The following is a 21,128-nucleotide window of genomic DNA, read 5'->3' as shown; positions in this document are numbered from 1 at the left end:
GTGTTAAACCTCTGTACCCTTTATGTCTACACAGAGTCACACTTTTTTTTTTCAAATCAGCAAATCTAAAGCAAATCATTTTGCAATTAATGCTTTATTTGGGTTCTGTGATAGTGTACTGTCGGGCTCCGCCATGGCTACAGGCAAGGATGAGAGTGGTGTAACGCAATCCCCCCAAGGTATTTTTGATCTGGAAATTGCGTTAAATTGGCCAGCAGTTGAAAGCAGATGAATGCGAGCCATGTCTGAAATAGAGCATAATGTGAACGCAGATGGAGAATAAAAAATGCAGATGCCCTGGAAGGTCATTCCGATCAGAGTGCATTGATCCTCAGGGTTCAGTTTAGAAAATTCAGACGCGTAAACAAGAAAGAAACTGACGCTTCCCCATGTGTTTTGCTCAGAATTGGTTGATTTTCAGAGACTTCCCAGTAATTTTTTTTTTTTTTCTAGTTGTCTCATTAACCTTGATGTTGATTGGTACATGCACACTTTTACTCTGGCCACCTGAAAACAGTGCACAGAGTCTACGTTAATGTATTCCAGCTAATGATTATGGTAGCAAATCTTCCCTAGCGATCTTCCTGGCAATTCTCGAAGGACTGCCAAAAAACCTCAGCTCATTTAAAAAAAAGCTGGCAGCTGCAGGGCATGAATTTGCATTATTTTGTCCAGCCACATGTTTTAATCTGTGACAGGCTTGCCATTCAGCCCAGACCTTCCTACATGACCCACTTTCCGCACAGCATATGCTGTCAAGCGAGATGTGCAGATTTATGAGAAATCAAAACTGCTCCAGCTAAATAAACTGGCCAATCTCCCTGATTGCAGATGAAAATATGATGAGGCCATTTCTATTGGACTTTTATTCTTCTTTGCATGTAAGCCTCTATATTCACTGAAACGCTCAGGGAAGGTGAGACTGGAAATATTATTTCCAAAAGTACTTCATTGTGTCGCTTTACATTCACCTCAAGAAGATGTAATTGTATGTTCTGGGGAAAATTGCAGTCGGTGACTGCCTCCCCTGCAATTCAGTAACCAGGGTCTGTACAGAAATCAGTCAGGAAATGTGATCATTTGGAGTGACCTTCCCCTCAAGCTGTACCTTCAGTACCTTCAGTGAGAGGAGCTTTGTTATCCACAGCGCATGCTTTTCTGTTAAAATAAATAAATAATAATAATAATTGATCATTCACAAACTACTTTCCTTTTTTCCTGTCTTTTTGGTGTAAACTTTTTTTTTTTTTTTTTCAAAATTAGTTACATACATTGCCAAATAACTAATCTGATTAATCACAGTTAATTGCTGAGAAAAGTTTTAAAGTACATTTTAAAACTGATATTTTAAATTGTAATAATATATTCACAATATTATTAGATTTTTCATCAAATAAATGCAGCATCAAATCAATGCAACATTTTAAAATTATCACCCAAAACTTTCGAAAAATAGTGATAGAATATATTTACAATTTTTTGTAAAAAAAATTTTTTAATTATTTATAATTCATATTTAATTACACTAAATTAAAGACTCCATGAAATCATGAAATCACATGAAAATTATTTTATTTACTTGCGCACATTGCTAGTCTTGATGTAAACGAGTAAAACCCCATAAAAAAAAAAAAAATGTTTGTCTTTGTAATCTTTAATCGAAATCTGAACATTTACTTCCACTCTGGAATGTCATTCCTTTTCTGATGACCTCAGTTTGACGGCTTGGGCTGATTATCCTTAAACACACCCCTCCTACTGGTAGATTGCTATGAGTGAGAGACAGAGAGGAGGAGCGCAAACATAAAACCATGCCCTCAATTCAATATTCTGTTTCACCTGGAAATACGTCACTACACTGAAATACAGTCAGCAGCAACTTCTGGTTCACGCTGACTTTAACCTTTTAAATTGAAATTTTTCTTACTACAGCTGTGGACAGCGCTGGATTGTATTTCTCTCTTTTCATGTAAATCTACAGCTAAGCTTTTTTTTCTTCTTTTTTTCTCTCATTAACTTTTTTCATCAGTTCTCTCTCTCAAAAAGAAAAAAAAAATTCCTAATGATCTAGTAATGCTGCATAGTGGTATATAACAAAATCCCAACCACAAGCAGTTACAGAGGGATTTATTCGGCTTTGATTTATAGATGCCTCATAGAAATAGATAAGTGCACCTGTCTGCTCCAGCAATGTTGCTCATGGCCATCGGGCATCAAATCCATTATATTCAACTATTCACTAGACCGTTGTTTCCCAACACTTCTCTGCATGATTTAGCCTAAACCAATCATCAACTTATTATGCATCCATCAGTGTCTGCTGAAAATGCAATGTAATATTCAGGTGATTCCTCTCCATTTGCTTATTTACTTTTTGTATTTAAGAGAAATGCTTCTAGTAATGACAATCTGAACGAAAGGAAGGAAACGGGACCGTTTCATCACCACAGCTCCAAAAAGGTACCATTTACTAAAATAATTTTCTCTGAATGGATGTGTAACTCAAAATCCTTTCTGCAAGTAGTTAAGAGGACAACTTCACTGGTCCTGTGGCAAATGTTTTTTTTCCAGTGATTCAATTATCAAATTTGCTGAACAAGTAGGGGTGCAAAGAGTCAAAGTGTGGCTTTGTCAAGATACAATTTGAGAACACTACAGCTGAGTAGTGATGTTTACAACATGCTGTGAAGCCACTGATGTCTTTTCTTTTCATTCCCGAGGTAATTCATGTGATTTGAGTCCTGCTGTGATTTTAAGACCTGTGTGGGAAAAACATTTTAAGTGCTCTGGAAAGTGTCTTAGAACAGTCTTAGTCTTAGAATCAGTCATGACATGATCAGTCTTAGAACAACCTAACAATTCTTAGTAGCCATCAGACAAGTTAAAATGACCTACTTGAATTATCCACTCAAATTTACCAACAATTAGGCTAAAAGGGAAAAGCTTTAGTTCTCAGCTCTAGATGTCAGGTCTTTCCATGAGAGGACTTTTGAATTCTTTGATAACTCAGTTGAGGCAAAGTAAAAGGTTTTTTAGTTCTTTCTGATATTTTTGACGCTTGAAGTGCAGAGTATTTACTACTCGGACTTTGATTCTCTGGCTGTTTTATTCAGCCTTTTCCTTTTTTAGAGAAAAAGTTGTGATTCTCTAGCTGATAATCAAGAAATGGCATTCTATCATTGATTTTCGGAGAGTTCTTCCAAAGGCATTGTGAAACGTATGATCCAGGGTGGTGCAACTGAAGACCTACAAATCTGTTACTGTATCAAAGTCAAAAAGAAGAGAGATGAAAGCAGTTAAGGATCGTAGGGAAGTCTGTCTGTGAAGCACCTTGGCAAATTCAAACAGGTCACTGTGTTAAACAGTTTTATGCTGGCGAGTGGGAATTTGGTTGGCTTTACCCACATATATAAATGTGTTAATGAGGAGCAGTAATGACATTTCACATTTACATTTATGCATTTGGCACATGCCTTCATCCAAAGCTATTTACATTGGATTCAAAGGAGACATTTTTATAAGTTCCCTGGGAATCATACCCATGACCTTGGGGTTGCTAGAGCCATCTTTTGTTTGAATGCTACATAATTGAAATACACATTTCCTAATTCACTTTTCCCTTCGAACTCCATCATTTACGTTTTCATCCACTGCAACAACCAAGTCTTCGTCAATTCATAGCTGCTCCTTTAAGCTTGAATGATTGGTAAATTAATTCTGAGGTCATAAAAGTGAAATTTTGACACTGAAAAGCTGTGTTGCATCAGTTCCACTTTTAATGAGAAAGAAACTTTGTCTAATTTGTGATTTCCAGCTGTTTGTTTGGCGATTACTCAGCGATGCTTCTTGGCTTGTTGAATGGAGAGAGCTGTCCATCTTATCAAAGAGTTAATGAGTGTTTGCTAATCTCTTTGTATAGCACTTCAAATCATTTTAATTACTTTAGCATGTACTCCAAATATTGTATGCAAATCTGCATACTGAGTAGTTCTGTCAGCCTACCTGGTGCTCTCTAATCATCAGTTTTATCTTTCAACTGTTTAGCTGCTTCATTTGCAATTCACAAAAAATGAAAGCATTTTCATGCTTATGTTATTCCTAACTACGTGATTATCAGGTCTGGTTAGAGGGGCAGGTGAAGTCAGAAAAATCGGTTTCTAGCCTGGCATAGTCTTATGCTTCTGTCACCGACCAAATCACTGCATCCATAATTTAGGAACACTACATCACATTGAGTAGTTCTTATCCCTAATGACCTCTTTGTTTGCAGACAAGCCAATGAAGAATGACAGCCCTAAATGGCTTGACATTATGCCAATTGATATTTAAAGTCCAGCAGAACAAATTATGGCTCAGCGCCAGTGTCACTTTCAGTGAGAAGCTGCTCAGAGACAATACAACAGGGGTGTTGCTATGAAGAGATCTAAGAAAAGCATCACATGTTCAGAACCACATATGATAGCTTAGGTGGAAAAACCTGTTGTTGTGCACTATATGAGTGTGAAAGGTGTTATATAGGAAATAACAGTGTTTGACTGCTTTTGTTAAATACACATGTTCTATCAAAGGCTAAAAAAAATTTTATCAGCATATTTGGTCCTGATAATTGAACTGGAATTCAAATAAACAATTAATGCATTTCATAAAAAGGTATTACCACTCTTCCTCTCCTTTCATTCATTTGTGCCAATTATGAATATGTTGATTATTTTATTGTCAGGTTCATAGTGAATTAGTTTCCTTTAGAAATGTTCCCTCATCAACAACACACTTATGGCATCATGAAAACTCCACACTCAATCTCAAGAGTTCAAAAGTAATTAGTCATACATTGTGATCTTTTCATGCACATCGCTGTCCACGCATCTGATCATATTCCTGTTTGCTGGAAAAAGTAAAGTGTTCATTTAGAAATGACGGATGTCTTTTGTGAGTGAAACATGTCATGTCTAACTCTGTGTTGTTTCACATGAAGACTTGTGGAATGTGGCAGCAGCAGTAACCATGGAAACAACTGATTGGGGGTGATGGGGGTTAGAGCAAATCAGGGAGCATATCTCTTATCTTTTCTAAGTCTGCTTTAAAAAAAAATCAAAGTCTCTGAAACTGCTTAACTAAGCTGTATTCTGTAAACATCGTCAACGAGTAGGATTGTTATCAGCTCACTGCTCGGGCTACAAAGCCCGAACCCTTGATCACACGCTACCTCTGCTTGTTAGAGTAAGAACATGTGCAAGAAGAGAGGCAGGTCATACACACACAGAAGACCTGCAGTGACTTACATGCCTCACATGGAGCAGCATGTCTAGATATAACCCTATTGACCCAATCCCCTCTCATCATCTCTCGAGAATCTCTTTATATCCCTTGAGATGTCGCAATGCCTATTTTGTATGTTGGTTTACCAGCTGTATTTGTTCTCCTTAAAAAATGAAAAAAAGTTAACATAGAGTTTTAAGTTAATGAACCTCTCTAGCCATCTCTGGAGAAATGTCTTGGTTATGTATGGTAACCCTCGATCCCTGAAGGAGGGAACAGAGACGCCACGTCGGTGACCGACACGAAATGGGATATCGCATTTTACGTCGGTCACCGACGTGGCGTCAAAGCGTGACCGACTGAAAGGGTACATAACATTGCAAGTAAAAAGGTACTGTACACTAATATTCAAAAGTTTGAGATTATTTCTTTTTATGTTTTTAATTATGCTTAAGATCAGGGCAGCATTTATTTCATTAAAAAAACAGTAATATTGAGATATGTACATATGTATTTTAAATGGTAGTGTATAGTAATAATAAGTATCTTTAAAACATCAAAACTTCACACATTCTCTCCATATGAATGGGAGTCAACTTTAATGTTAATCGGTTGACGTAAAATACAGTGACTTACTCATAAAGACAGTCACTTGTTTAATTTGTGAATGAATCTGTCACTTGTGGCTAGTTATTGGTGTATTCATGTAAGTTGCAGTTACATTTTTTCAGTTGCAGTGGAGAGGAGACGCAAAGGCGCGTTCCGTTTCGTCACATTTTGCTCCACACTTCGCCCTGAAATAAGCTCCTATTCGTTCTGTTGACAAAGCAAATTAGAAAATTGGAAACATGTGCAAGAAGAGAGGCAGGTCATACACACACAGAAGACCTGCAGTGACTTACATGCCTCACATGGAGCAGCATGTCTAGATATAACCCTATTGACCCAATCCCCTCTCATCATCTCTCGAGAATCTCTTTATATCCCTTGAGATGTCGCAATGCCTATTTTGTATGTTGGTTTACCAGCTGTATTTGTTCTCCTTAAAAAATGAAAAAAAAGTTAACATAGAGTTTTAAGTTAATGAACCTCTCTAGCCATCTCTGGAGAAATGTCTTGGTTATGTATGGTAACCCTCGATCCCTGAAGGAGGGAACAGAGACGCCACGTCGGTGACCGACACGAAATGGGATATCGCATTTTACGTCGGTCACCGACGTGGCGTCAAAGAGTGACCGACTGAAAGGGAACATAACATTGCAAGTAAAAAGGTACTGTACACTAACATTCAAAAGTTTGAGATTATTTCTTTTTATGTTTTTAATTATGCTTAAGATCAGGGCAGCATTTATTTCATTAAAAAAAACAGTAATATTGAGATATGTACATATGTATTATAAATGGTAGTGTATAGTAATAATAAGTATCTTTAAAACATCAAAACTTCACACATTCTCTCCATATGAATGGGAGTCAACTTTAATGTTAATTGGTTGACGTAAAATACAGTGACTTACTCATAAAGACAGTCATTTGATTAATTTGTGAATGAATCTGTCACTTGTGGCTAGCTATTGGTGTATTCATGTAAGTTGCAGTTACATTTTTTCAGTTGCAGTGGAGAGGAGACGCAAAGGCGCATTCCGTTTCGTCACATTTTGCTCCACACTTCGCCCTGAAATAAGCTCCTATTCGTTCTGTTGACAAAGCAAATTAGAAAATTGGAAAGAAAATTGCATCTCTCAGCTTTGCTTTGGTCTGCAGAAAGGATCTTCATAAATAACATCTAGTGGAGGTTGGCTCAAGGTAGAGTATTTGTAATGTCACAGAGGGCTGTTTAGATAACATTTTGACTGATCAGCATCAGCGGCAGACGAAATACAAATGTCTTTGTCTTGTGACCTCCTGAGGATGTGGCTACTCATATTCCGCTCACATGACAGATCATACTCAATGTGATAAGCAGCTGCCTTCCTTTTATTTGTATTTTTTAAAGATTTGCAACGATCGTTATAATGCATCTGATCTTCTTGACTTCACATAGCATCTTTTATATGTCCTATATATTTATACACTCAAAGTCTATGTGCATAATGAAAAGATGAAAAATTCTACTAGACGGTGCTGTAAAGTGCTTCGCATTGTACTCTTTGGTTTGTTACCTGTAGACCATAAATCATTATCTGAATGTGTCTCACATCCAAGCATTTAGGACCTTCATCATTTTTTCTTTGTTGTTTTAAAAAGCATGAAAACAATGCAGCGCTGTCCTTGAAATGTGCCGCAATATGAACCGCTGAAGGTCTCCCACTCATGGTCCATTATTATAATTTATTTTTTATTTTTTTTCAGTTTTGTGTTTGTACTTCTGAAAGAAACTTTGACTTCGTTTACTGTCAGCAAAGTTATTTCATATAAGTTCTGCCCCCATGTTGTTTTCCGTTTGCCATATACTGTAAGAGTGTTGATGAAGCAAGTTCTGGGAAGATTAAGTATTGTCTGGCAGCTGTCGGTGTTTTGTGGAGCCGATAGCCTTGACAGGCAAATCAGCAGCTAGCAATGAATTAAAGTGTGCTTTCTGCCTCATCAACATGTTTGATATCTCCATAAACTACTGTGAAAACACAGCAGCTCTTCAATGCACATGTCCCACGTACACCAGGCTCTCTCGAGAGTTCGCCTGTATCAGCAAACCTAATTGAATGGCTGTAGGAAATTGAAAATCTTCCGTCTGTAGTTTAAGTAGCAATGAGGACTAATTGGTAGTCGGTATATTTCAGTTCAGTTGTTCCTCGACTGAATGATGGTTGTATTGTTTAAAGAAATTTGTAGATATCGTGATTATGGGTAAGCTTTTATTCAGTTTAATAAAGCATTTGCAAGTGTCTAACTGCTGAAACTTCTCCTGAAATGCTGGTCTAATTAGTGAGATAAACAAAACATCATAAACATGATGCTTCAATTTCTCTGTAATCTAAAGTGAAAGTGTCTTTGTTATACTATGAATGCTACAATAATGCAACAACTAATCTAACCCATCTTGTTTCTCAATTAACATTATGTTGTGTGTTCTAAAACAGGGGTTTTCAAACTGTGGGTCGCGACCCACTCGTGGGTCACGGAATGGAACAAGGTGGGTCGCACAAAGTCACTTGGCTGCAGCTAATTTTGCGTTTCAATGACACACAGACACTAACACAGTTCAGTCTAGGGCTGCACGAATGTGACGAGTGGGGCGGGGCCTAGTGCCATGGGAACAGAGCTAGGCCGGTGGAGTGATTGGGAAATGAGCAACACTCACCGGTCTCAAGAACCACGGAGGAGATCGGAAAGATACAAAAGAGGAGCGATGACAGTGAAGGACGAGAGAGGACCAGGCCTGGGTTTTATTTTGTGTTTGTTTTTTATTTGTGCACGGCAGTCATCCGAGAGGGGCTGTCGCGCTGTTTTGTGTTTATTTGGTTATTAAAACTTTGTTTGATTGTCCGCCGGTTCCCACCTCTTTCCACGAAGGAGTCATCGAGGCGGTGGGCTGGAGTGAGTTCGCCCGACACACACGGAAGGATCATGAATGCAACAAAACACAGCAGCGCAGATCACACTTCACTGGAGTGAGCCTGCTTCACGTTTTTATGGACACTACATATTTTAACGCCAGTAAACAAAAATTAAAACTTGTAAATTTGTAGTGAAATTTTCAGTTGTACTCTAAAATAAAATGGTTATTTTTCTTAAATACTTAATTTCTGTCATAAAAATTTTAAGTAAGATTAGGTTTAAAGTAATTTCACTCGTTGTTTTTTTTTTTTTTTTAATATTTTGGTGGGTCGTGAAATATATTACACTTGTCTAGGTGGGTCGTGGAATGGAAAAGTTTGGGAACCACTGTTCTAAAACATATGCAGTATTGCAAATCCGTGTCTGTATGTTTTACTTGCTAATTTTCCATTAGATGTATCCCACAGCTATAAATGTAGAGTTTTTAGTCTTTTGCACTTGCTAATCGGCACGCCACGAGACACAGTTTTAACCGAAAGTAATGAAGTTGTTCTGAAAAAGATCTCACAGTTTATCAGTGGACTTGAAAATATCGACTCTTATATTGATGAAACAATCAGCTACGGAAAATTGTCACTTCCATTTTCTCTTTACTGCCAATTGAGGAGCATCTCGCCTTATCAGTCCTCCACAGACGGCCTCCTCACAGGGAGAGAAGGTTCATCTTTTAGCCACTTATCAATTTGTCCAGGTGATACAGTGGGGCAAACCTCTTCTTGCACTGCAGAGGAGAGCAAGAACAGCACAGTTGATGACTGTAATGATTGGAGTTTGCATTCTGGAGCAAGACTCTAACTGTCTGGCTATCGGAGGAGCGTGTCTCAGAATACAAATAAGGCAGTATTTGCTTTGTTCCTTCCTACTGCGGTTTATTCATTACTTGCCATTTTTGATGTTTATTTTTTGATGCTAGTTACAACATCTAATAAAATGAAGAGTAAATAATAAATTTGGTCTTTGTATGGATTCAGACTTGTCTGAGTCTGAGAGTCTGTTTATGTATACTTCTGCATCAGATCTACGGCGTAGCCTTTATGCCATAGGCTATGTGTCAGTTTTCATTTGTTCAATTTCATTTGACAATTTTTATTTGTTTTGTTCTATTTTATATAAGTAGGTGTAACATTAAAATATATTAAAGTGCACATAAACACACCCACTTGTGGTCCGTATAGAATTGACGCACTGTTAGATTTTTGGAGAGGTTTACTTAAGGCAACAGCATTGTGCGTCTATGTGTAGGCTGCGGCATAGGTCCATCACAGAAGTATAAATCAGCCTTAAGCCTTGATTGTTTGCACAGTGTTTGCAAAAGGCCCAAGCTTTCTTGCATCTAATTTATTTTTTTATTTTTTTTATTCTTCACTTATTTATTTATCCAATTTTTTTCAGCTTTTCTGTTTGCAAAATCACTATCTGGCCCATTGATTCAAACTCATTCTGGCAATGAGTGTTATTTATTTGTTAGTTTTTTTCTACTTCAGATACACAGTAAGTAATTGGACGTTCCAATCGTTTTAGACTGTGCCTCTACAAGAATTGTATATTTGACTGGGCATTTTTGAATAATGTGTCATCCAAAAGTATTAAGTGGCATTCAGCCTTATTTTCAAAATGCAGGATTTTTGAAATTAATTAAATAAAAAGTTGTGAGGTTTGGAAATCGGGATTATTTTTACCTTATAATTTTTACCTTCAAATAATAAAGTGTATTCAAGGAAAAAACGATGGCAATAGGTGATTTATTTTCTTTTTCTTTCTTTCTTTCTTTCTTTCTTTCTTTCTTTCTTTCTTTCTTTCTTTCTTTCTTTCTATTATTATTATTTCTTCTTTTTATTGATATTGCCCATCTTTATTTGTCATTGACCCATAATAGAAAAATCACACAAAGCTTATTCTGTATTTGCTCACATTTCCTGTAGGCAGTGCTGACAAGACGCTCAATATAGTGTGTGTGTGTGTGTGTGTGTGTGTGTGTGTGTGTGTGTGTGTGTGTGTGTGTGCATGTGTCTAACAGACTATTTCCTTTCATGTATCACTTGCTCAAAAACCAAGAGTTTATTCGTCCTTTTACCCTTCTGGATGCGAAAGTGTTACCGTATTGGAATTGAAACGTGAAAGGGGGATGAGATAGATGTACGAAAGAGAGTGCAAGAGAGAGACACTTCGAAACTCTTTGATGCTAAATGTAAAAGAGTGTTTCTGTGATCAAACAAGTAATAAAGCAGCAAGAGGCTTTCACAAAGTGAAAAGTGGCAGGGAGGTTAGATATTGCATAGCACTGTGTGTGTGTATGTGGAAGTCTGTGGAAGCAGGTTTAGCAAAGTGCTCTTTATGTGTTTTGACTCATTTTTATCTCATTAATATTTTACAAGAGGGCAGAGATGTTTTTTGTAGATTTGCATGCAGGAAGAAAGACAGGGTTACAGTAATCCTCCTTCCTCTATGAAGACAGTCTCAAGGGACTTGAAGTATCATTGAACACAAACACTTCATTAAAACTATACCATACACTGACAGGCTATGAATATATCTGTTAAATACATCAATAAATAAACATAATATAGCCATAAGCTACAAGAGGCAAGATGGTTAAAATGGGCATGACATGAAATGGAACATAAAGAAAACAATTATTTGTAATAGCAATTATTATGAATGTGAGTTAACTTTGTCAGTTAGGTGTAATGAAAAACAATAGTTGAAGTGTAACAGGCAGGGGCAGAGATAAGGGATCTTGAAAGGCATTTTTCAAATTCTTGAAAGTTATTGATTTGGTTAATGAATCTGCATGTCGTGCAGTATTTAGGTTGATATTAATCTAATAAAAATCTGATTCTACTTTGTGATAATGATAAAAAAAGTGGATTAAAGCTTCAATTTAGAAATTAACTTTGTACTGTATGTTTTCTTAATATCTTAGGTTAATTTTGAAATTGCTGTTTATGTTTTACTATACATATTACCATCACTAAGGCAGCATTTGTTTGTACAAAAAAAAATGTCAATAGCAATATTGTGAAATATTATTACAATTTTAAATAACTTTTTTCAATATGTTTTGAAATATAGTTTATTCCTGTGACAGCAAACCTTTTGCCACTAATCCAGTCTTCACTGCTACATGATATGAGAAATCATTCTCATATGCTGATTCAGAAACATTTCTTCTTATTATATTGAAAACGGGTGTGCAGCTAAATATTTTTGTGGAAACAATGATACCTTTTTGTTTAAATGATTCTCTGATTAATGTAAGGTTCAAAAGAACAGCATTTGAAATTTACTTTGACTTTACTGTTACTGTTTGATCAATGTAATGCATCCTTGCTGAATAAAATTATTAATTCTTTAAAAAAATAGTGCAGTGTACATCATCGTGTACATCATCTCTGGGAAACCAAACATAAAATCATTAAAGTAAATATCAATAAAAAATGAGGGTTAATTAAAGACAAAAAGAGAAGGATGTACACAGCATTCCAGTCTTTGGGAAAGTCTTCCAAATGATCTTGAGAGGACAGGCCCAGATTTCTCTCAGGGAGATCTTTCTGTGATAAATGCACTCTGCACTGATAAACATCTCCCTTGATACAATGTATCATCTGTCGTCATTTTCCATGCTGCAAGAGATAAGAACAACACCAGATTCGATTTAACATAACCATAAAATATATCCATGCAACCCAGAGGGCTCAGGAGGGGGGTGGAGAGAGTGCGTTTGAGAGGAATGAAACGGTTGGACAGAAAGAAAAGCAAAAAAAATAGAGATAGAGAGACCCTGCCAGGAAAAGAAAAAAAAATGCTGATTTAGCCAGGCCCCAAAACCCTTTAAAACTACCATACCAGCTTAGTCTGGTTACCAGCAAACACTTTCAAAACAACATTAGTTCATTCAAGACATATACGATGGATGAAACATTTCCTCAATGTTTCCTGCTCCACCGATGCTCACTGACGCTGTGCTAATTAATTTATAGTGGGAATCTTTGCAGCTACATTTGCACACAGCCTCTTGGATCCATGAGGGCAAACACTGTACACCTTCCTGTCCCATTAATCATTCTTATCTCTTTTTCTGTTTTAGCTAATGCTATTGATTTAGTCCACTTTCACTGCATTATGAGCCTGATTCTTCACTTCTAAAGACGGGGGGTGCTAATGGCTGATGAATACGTTTCATCAAGCGGACAAGTTTATCAGGGGTCACTAATGCTAATCGATTATTCAGGATCCTGGTAGAACAAAAGCAAAGAGGTGACAGATTTCAAGGGCAACTGCGTCATTAAAAATGAATTGGAACAGAATACTTCATTGTGTATTATCTTTTGGCGAACACAGGAACTACACATAAGGTGAATCTCAATGGCAAAAGTCGAAATTTACCTGAATTCATCCTATGTACTTTTTTGTTAATGTAGATGTTGTGGACAAAACACTGATATTTTCCTCTTCCTTTTTAGGAAGAAGGCAAAATTGGAGTCACATTCAACATCGGAACGTCTGACATCACTGTTCAGGAGAGCAGCACCGCTGTAAATGACGGCAAGTACCATGTAGTTCGCTTCACCCGAAATGGGGGCAATGCTACACTTCAGGTGGACAACTGGGCCATCAATGAGCACTTCCCCTCAGGTAAGACCTCTCACCGACCGCTTCAACCTTTGGCTTATGACATCAAGAAGATGTATGGACAATGCACAGAACTGGACAGCAACTGCTTTCAAGCTATTTCTAAAGTCACTTTGTCTCCCCAGGGACTGTGCAGTTAACTTTCATTTAGGAACATCCTGTGAGCCTCAGTCACAACAATACCAACAAACAGTATATTTTGTAGCCCCTCTTTTTTTCCTAAATTGCATTTAATTGTCAATTAGACGTTTTTTGCTCTTCCATGGCTGGCAAATAATGTTTTGCGACACTGCTGTGTGGGTTTCTGTGGAAACCATTGGACAAAATGTAGAAGTAGATAACAAATATACTTTTTCATTTTATTTCTCCTTTACTTTTTTTTCTTTTCATTTTAATATATTTATGTTATAATATATTGCTCAAGAAACATTTCTTAAATATAATATAAAATATAATATCTTTATATATATATATATCTTATATATATCTTATTTTTCTATCGCACATTTTCTTTCACAATTTTAAAATCTATTAAAATAGAAAACAATCATTTTAAATTGTAATACTATCTCATAATATTACTGATTTAAATGCAGCCATCCCAAACTTTTGAACTGTTGCAATAATATACATTTTTTAATTTCTGCAGCATTACACTTTGTTGCCCTGTCCATTATAAAAACTAATAGGTGTGTAACTCTGCTACACTTAAATCTATATTAAATATTAAATACCATCTTAATGGCTGTGATCATTCCCCATCACACTGCATTTTCAGTTTCAGTGTGGGGAAAACTTCCTCCACTTGTGTCAGCTGGGTCACACACAAGACACACGCTTTGTTGAGCATTATCATTATTGAGCAAACATTCTCATCGAAATTATGAGAATTTCTTAACGATGCAAACTTTTGTACTATTTCAAGGAACATGCCTATGCAAATCCAGTGTAGAGTAATTTGTCTTGTTCGTTACACCATTTTTTCCTGTTTGAGCATCTAAGGGCATCAGTTTGTGTTCCTGTCGGCGCTGAATAAACCTATTTTACTTGGCCAGCTCTACTAATGCACCCATCTATCAGTCTGCCATTTATATGAATGATATTAGGCATGACAAATATATGCAGCAGCATGTTGCCGTGCTGTTCATATGGATGCATTATACAGAAGTCAGTGCCTGCCTGTTTTAGGTCTTTTTGCCAACATGGGCATTTGCAGAAGACACACATAAGAGCTGGGGAAATATATCACTGAGATTTATAGTTGGCATGGTGGTATAACATTTCTATATAAATGTCAGCAAAATTTACTTTTCCGCCAAAGTTTCAAAATGATAATAAAATATTTATGTATTCAGATGGCCACCTGCGAATAGAATATGATTATGCTTGAAGACAGATGTCCTCTCATGGCAGGCTGCTCTTTGCTTTGGCACTGATTTCTTTGTAATGTTTGATTTCTCAATTCGATCTTGTCAAGATGTTGATGAAGAAATATATTCCGAGGATTTGCACATCATGCAATCTTTGACGGAGCTGTGATATTGTGAGTTTTTGATGCGCTGCCATGCAATCCTTTATTTAATTTACAGGCTAAATGAAGCAGGTTCTTGAAGACCCGTGGAGAGTGTTGAAACCTCGCTCAACATCTGTGCTTTATTTTCTTAATGCGTCAAATAACTAATGCCTAATAGTTTCGCCACATCGGTTCCAGAGCTGTGCTTTTGCAAAGTTATTTTACCTTACCTTGCTGTGCTGTGCACATACAAATAGCAAGGGCAAGTTAGCTCATTGCATCTTTCAAGCACACTGCCTATTTATCTCCCATGGGTCCCAAGAGGTCAAGCAGAGATGTCTACAGGGCCACAAGCGCAGTCTCCTAATCCATATGACTGTCATCACAACATAACCCGAGGCCATGTGCAGAATACTCAGAGAACTTTACACCACCCATCACTTTAAGATTATATTGTGCTGTGCTTGTCCATTCAATTTACTAGAAATACTGAGCCAACTGCTGCCACATTTTCTGATACAGCACCCTCCGGTAACAGCTTACAAATATGAGTAAGCATAAGACATACTTCTTTTGCTAGTATCACTCGTCAGTTGTAGGCAAGGATGTTTGCTTTCTTGACTGGATTTGCCTGGATTTTTCCTGAACATGCTGAAGAGAAATTCAACAATGTCTATTATTTAGGCTATAGCTGGAAATCTGGAGTTGAAAATCAGCACAATTTTCTCTCGTTCCCTTCACTTTACCATATAATGTACTTATGGAGTGGAAATGTAGTTTTCTAACTTACTGCAAGAACCAGATAAGCAACTTCTTTTCAAGGAATTATACCTTGGACTAGCAACCTCAAGCCATAAAATGTTATATTTAGAAGAGCACAGATACTAAGCCTTGTGAAGAATTATCTTACATTGTCACTGATATGCTAACCGCATTCAAACACAAAGAGTATCGAATAGTATTGCTTGAGATCTGTTTTAACCCTTTACAACAGCCGTTTAGAATGATTCTGATTAAAATACAGAAGAAAGAAACTTGAAGATAATGGTTTTATCAGTAAATGGTTTTACAGGATGCTGGCAGCATGACACTGTCATCTCGCCTGCTGGTGCAATATAATAGATTTAATATTTTTCATTTAGAGGGTATTTCAAAGGGTATAATAGGGTAAAGGGATGAAATCCTTTACATCTCGGGTGATTTCCAAAGAGATTTCTAGTCCAACTCTGCTAGTCAGTCTCAGGTAAGAGAAGGTCTTAAGCCTGACTGTACTGCTGTCATTCTTTCATATTTTTATGTTATATATTAGATATATTAGATTACATTTTTTAAATATATTATATTTAATACATTATAGTGTTGATATGCCTATTTTAATTTATTAAGTTATAACATTATACAGCTGTAATTTTGTCACCACATTTTTATTTATTTATTTATTTATTTTTCTGGTTAAACCAAATAGAAAAGAAAAAAAACCTGCAATTGTAGAGATGAGGGAAACTGAAAAATCACCTTTTCCTTCCCAAAATAGAGCAAAAGCAAATGGAATCAGTCTTAATCTTTATCACTCTGACTGCAGCCCTAAACTGTCCCACACAGCCCTGCAGTTTGGCAGGAAATGTCAGTGTGTGTCAATCAGATGGCAGCTTGATGCTATGTTCAAGAGACAAGCGTATTTGTGGGACTGGGGTTACGACAAGGAACACGGAGAGGAAGTTATATCATTTTTGACACACGTGTGCACAATATGATGCCTCGACGGTGTGTGTCCGTGTCCACATCGTTGTGTGTGTGTTGAGAAGAAAATGACTTCTTTCTTTATGGCTGTGCAGAGGCTTTTTGACGTCCCTGTGGCTGCTTTGGCAGTTCCAGGACCCAGGCTGGGTAATAGCGAATGACAGCAGGGAAAATGGTAGACGATTATGTGCCATGGGCGCTGCTATTCTGCTGTAGCACTGACAGTGGTTCAGACCGCCATACTTCAGTCAAATCACTCACCGTATCATTTTTGTGCCATCAGCGAGGTTGGTAGAGATATTATGTTCTCTCATTTCCTATCTTTTGTTGCACACCCTGCTGAAAACTGTTGGTCCAGGTTCACTTCATTCACCAGAATGCTCTTGATTTACACGACTAAAAAGTACTATTATGACATTGGCAATTGTTTTTGTTGTATTGATTAGATACAATATTTATTTATCTGCTTTAGTATTTTTTTAAGTGCAGTCTATATGTTATATGTAATAAAGCACAATCTAAAAAAGCTTAATTTGCTTTAAAAGAACTGTTTGCACTTAAAAGAATGATAATGACTTCATTTAAATAAATTAACTTAATAAATGATAATGACTTATGTGTAAAGCACAACCTTGTATTGGTGCAGCTTGCTGGTTAGGCTGGATTATAAAAGTTTTAGTAAAATATAGTTCCTTTTCAGGAACTCAAGCTGCGTCTAGCGCTTTGGGGAACGTCCCTGATGAGACCGACTCTGAATATCGTGTGCAATCCGTCCATCGGAAAGGCGTGACGTCACGGGCGGGGTGACGTAGCGACCAGGAAGCTATAAAAGCACGTGCCGTGCAGCTGGCCTCAGCTTCGAATCTGTCAGCAAGCGCTCTGTGTGTGCATGTCAAAAGTCTGTCCTGTTGGTCTTATTTATTGTTGTCTGTCCCTTAGCCAGTAAAAGATCGCTAAAACAGCTCAATATGCCAAAACAAAAGCAAAAGACCTAACATATGAAGGGCGATTCCAAGCCACGTTATAGATTGTGTGTTCCTCCCTGCCCTTGCTACATTACGAGTGGGGATACACACAGTTTGTGCGTGGCTTGCCTGGGATCGAAGCACGCTGAGTCGGCTCTCGAGGGGGCCGACTGCCCGCAGTGTGAACGAATGCCAATGCGGACGCTTCGATCCCGCAGGGCTCTCTTCGAGAAGTGAGCCTTCGCAAGCGTTCCTCGCGATGCCGGTTCCGCTTTCGTTTCGTTTCGGAATTCGTTGGGTTCGCAGATCGATCTGCTGGAAGGTATGGAGACGGGCACGTCCTTATCTCCTACCGTACCCACCAGATCTGCCTGATTCCGGGGTTTGGAAGCCCGAGCTTCGGCTCTTCCCCCCGAGCGTCGGGCTTGACGCTCTGCCTTTCTTTCTCCGAGGAGATTGATACGGAGGGCGTCGGCGAGCTTGTAGTTGCACAAACAAAGTTGCATAAGCACAGTATAAAACAAACAGTGTCATTATACGGGCAGCGTTAGTGAGCAGCTATTTAATCTCCGAGGGGATTAATATTGTTTGTGTGACTAAGCTATTCGCGCGCTGTCGAGGCAACGCGTGTATTACATCATTTTCAGTTTTGATGTGAATTTTTCCATACCCGACCGCGTGTCTGGTTATTTTAACTCCATTTAATAAGCAGGAGTTGGTTCTATCACTTCAATGTGTATTTTATCACAATCTAGACCGTGTTTACTTGTCTGATTGTTTGATTTCACTAAATTCTGAGGAATTTGGATTGCATTAGATTCTGAGGAATCTAGTGACTGTTATCTAACTTTGAGGAGTTCAATATATCACTTCAATGTGTATTGTATCACAATCCAGACCGTATTTACTTGTCTGATTGTTTGATTTCATTAAATTCTGAGGAATATAATGACAGGTATTTGACTCATGAAGTTAGATGTACTGGAGGGACTGCTGGGCGGGAGCAGCCCCCTCCGAGTACAAACAGTCACGACTACAGAGGGCAGCCCCTACTGGGGTAGAGCGGTGTCCACCTCATTACACGGTGCCCGTCTCACCTCAGTGCCCTCGGGAGGTGGGTCTGCCAACCCTGCCGGAGTTTCAGGGTGCAGCGGCCTCCAGCGAGCACTACTCAGTTATTTCCGCCCGTGAGCGTAGCGGAGCTGGGATGCTCGCCTCCCCTTCGGGGGCCTCTTACTCCAGAGATCAGTCTCGAGAGACTGATTCCCTTAGTACATTAGCTAGCAGCGTGGAAACTACTGCCAATGTATCTCAATGGGTCCTGCGCACAGTGGAAAGACAATAGTCGGCCTCCTGCAGGCTCTGGTTATGGAACAAAAAAGTGAATACCCTTTTTAGGAAGGAGGCCATCGAGGTGGTCCCTCCTCTAGTCAGGGAGTCCGGGTTTTATAGCCGGTATTTCATAGTTCCAAAGAAGGATGGGGAGTTGCGTTCGATCTTAGACTTATGTCATCTAAACCTCTCAGTAATGTCACTGAAGTTCAAAATGCTCACTGTCAAACAGATTGTAGCTCAAATCAGATCCGAGGACTGGTTTGTCACAATAGATCTCAAGACGCATACTTCCATATCCATCCTTCCACAACACAGGAAGTTTCTGAGGTTCGCTTTTGGGGGCAAAGCCTACCAATACTGAGTACTTCCCTTTGGCCTCGCACTCTCACCCCGCACGTTCACGAAATGTGTAGATGCGGCTCTGGTATCCCTCCGTATGCAGGGCATCCGCATTCTGAACTATATCGACGATTGGTTGATTCTAGCTCAATCAGAGCAGATGGCGGTTCGACATCGAGATGTCATCCTCGCACACATGGGGGAGCTGGGTTTGAGACTAAACGCCAAGAAGAGTGTACTTTCTCCAGTTCAGAGAACCACCTATCTAGGCGTAGTGTGGAATTCGACCACGATGCAGGCACGCTTGTCTCCTGCTCGGATCGAGTCGATCCTCACGTCAGTCGAGAGAGTCAAAGAAGGCCAGTCACTCACTGTCAAACAATTCCAGAGATTGTTAGGGCTGATGGCAGCTGTGTCCAACGTGATACCTTTTGGCCTGCTGTACATGAGACCCCTACAGTGGTGACTCAAGTCCAAGGGCTTTTCCCCGAGGGGAAATCCACTTCGAGTTATCAAGGTCACGCGGCGGTGCCTTCGTGCCTTAGACATGTGGAAGAAACCTTGGTTCTTGAATCAGGGCACGGTGCTGGGAGCTCCTTGTCGCCGTGTAAAGCTAGCGACAGACGCGTCCCTTCACCGGTTGGGGTGCGGTCATGAGTGGCCACCCTGCCCGCGGTCTGTGGAGCGATCGCCATCTGACATGGCACATCAATTGCCTAGAGATGCTAGCAGTCTACCGAGCATTGAAATATTTCCTCCCAGACCTGAGAGGTCACCATGTGTTGGTGCGCACCGACAACACATCAGTGGTCTCTTATATCAATCACCAGGGGGGTCTGCGTTCACGCCCCTTGTACAAGCTGGCACACCAGATCCTTCTGTGGTCCCAGGGTAAACTCCTCTCGATCAGAGCAGTGTATATTCCTGGGAGGTTGAATGTGGGAGCAGACATACTGTCGAGGCAGGGGCTGAGGCCCGGGGAATAGATGCTTCACCCCGAGGTGGTGAAGCAGATATGGAGAGTATTTGGCACAGCCCAGGTGGACCTCTTTGCGACTCAGGAGACATCGCAATGTCCCCTCTGGTTCTCTCTAGTTCATCCAGCTCCTCTGGGACTGGACGCTATGGTACAGACCTGGCTGAGGCTTCGTCTGTACGCTTTTCCCCCTATCGCTCTGCTCCCGGGAGTTCTGGCGAGAGTACGCCAGGACGGGGTCCGTCTGTTATTAGTAGCCCCGTTCTGGCCGGGCCGACCATGGTTCTCAGATCTAGTCTCGCTCCTCGACGGCTCTCCGTGGGAGATACCGATCAGGACAGACCTACTCTCACAGGCGCAGGGCATGATAATTCACCCTCGCCCGGAGTTGTGGAAGCTGTGGGTGTGGCCCCTGAGGGGGCACAACTGTTAGCAGCTGGTCTCTCAACCGAGGTTGTTGAGACCCTACTCCAATCCAGAGCTCCCGCTACGAGGAAACTGTACGCCCTGAAGTGGAAACTCTTCACTTCATTGTGCAGAGACCGCCAGCTTGACCCAGCAAACTGCCCAGTTGGTACAGTTCTGGAGTTTTTACAAGCCAGGCTCTCTGCGGGGTTATCCCACTCCACCTTAAAGGTTTACGTGGCGGCCATAGCTGCTTTCCATGTCCCTTTCAATGATCAGTCAGTGGGTAGACACCCCCTAGTTACACGTTTCCTCCGAGGTGCACTGAGGCTGAGACCTCCAGTACGGTCCCGTGTTCCCCCCTGGGATTTGGTTGTGGTGCTAGAGGCTCTTTGTAAAGCTCCAT

At 39.5% G+C, this 21,128-nt stretch overlaps 1 protein-coding gene across 17 annotated transcripts in view; it reads left to right on the top strand.

Moving 5' to 3' along the window:
* nrxn3a (neurexin 3a) overlaps positions 1–21,128 on the top strand; it is a 300,820-nt gene that overhangs the window by 226,746 nt on the left and 52,946 nt on the right. For all 17 annotated transcript variants that reach the window (XR_009424802.1, XR_009424801.1, XR_009424800.1 and 14 more), the window contains one exon: positions 13,281–13,452. Coding sequence is in view for 14 of the 17 variants with exons in the window: in XM_059518721.1 (XP_059374704.1) it covers positions 13,281–13,452 (172 nt within the window). In the remaining 3 variants the exon portion in view is untranslated. The remainder of the gene's footprint in view (positions 1–13,280; positions 13,453–21,128) is intronic.

This window comes from Carassius carassius, chromosome 31 (genome assembly GCF_963082965.1).
Source record: "Carassius carassius chromosome 31, fCarCar2.1, whole genome shotgun sequence".
NCBI lineage: Eukaryota > Metazoa > Chordata > Actinopteri > Cypriniformes > Cyprinidae > Carassius > Carassius carassius.
Note: the sequence above shows the minus strand (reverse complement) of the source record. Positions and strands in the feature narration are given on the sequence as shown.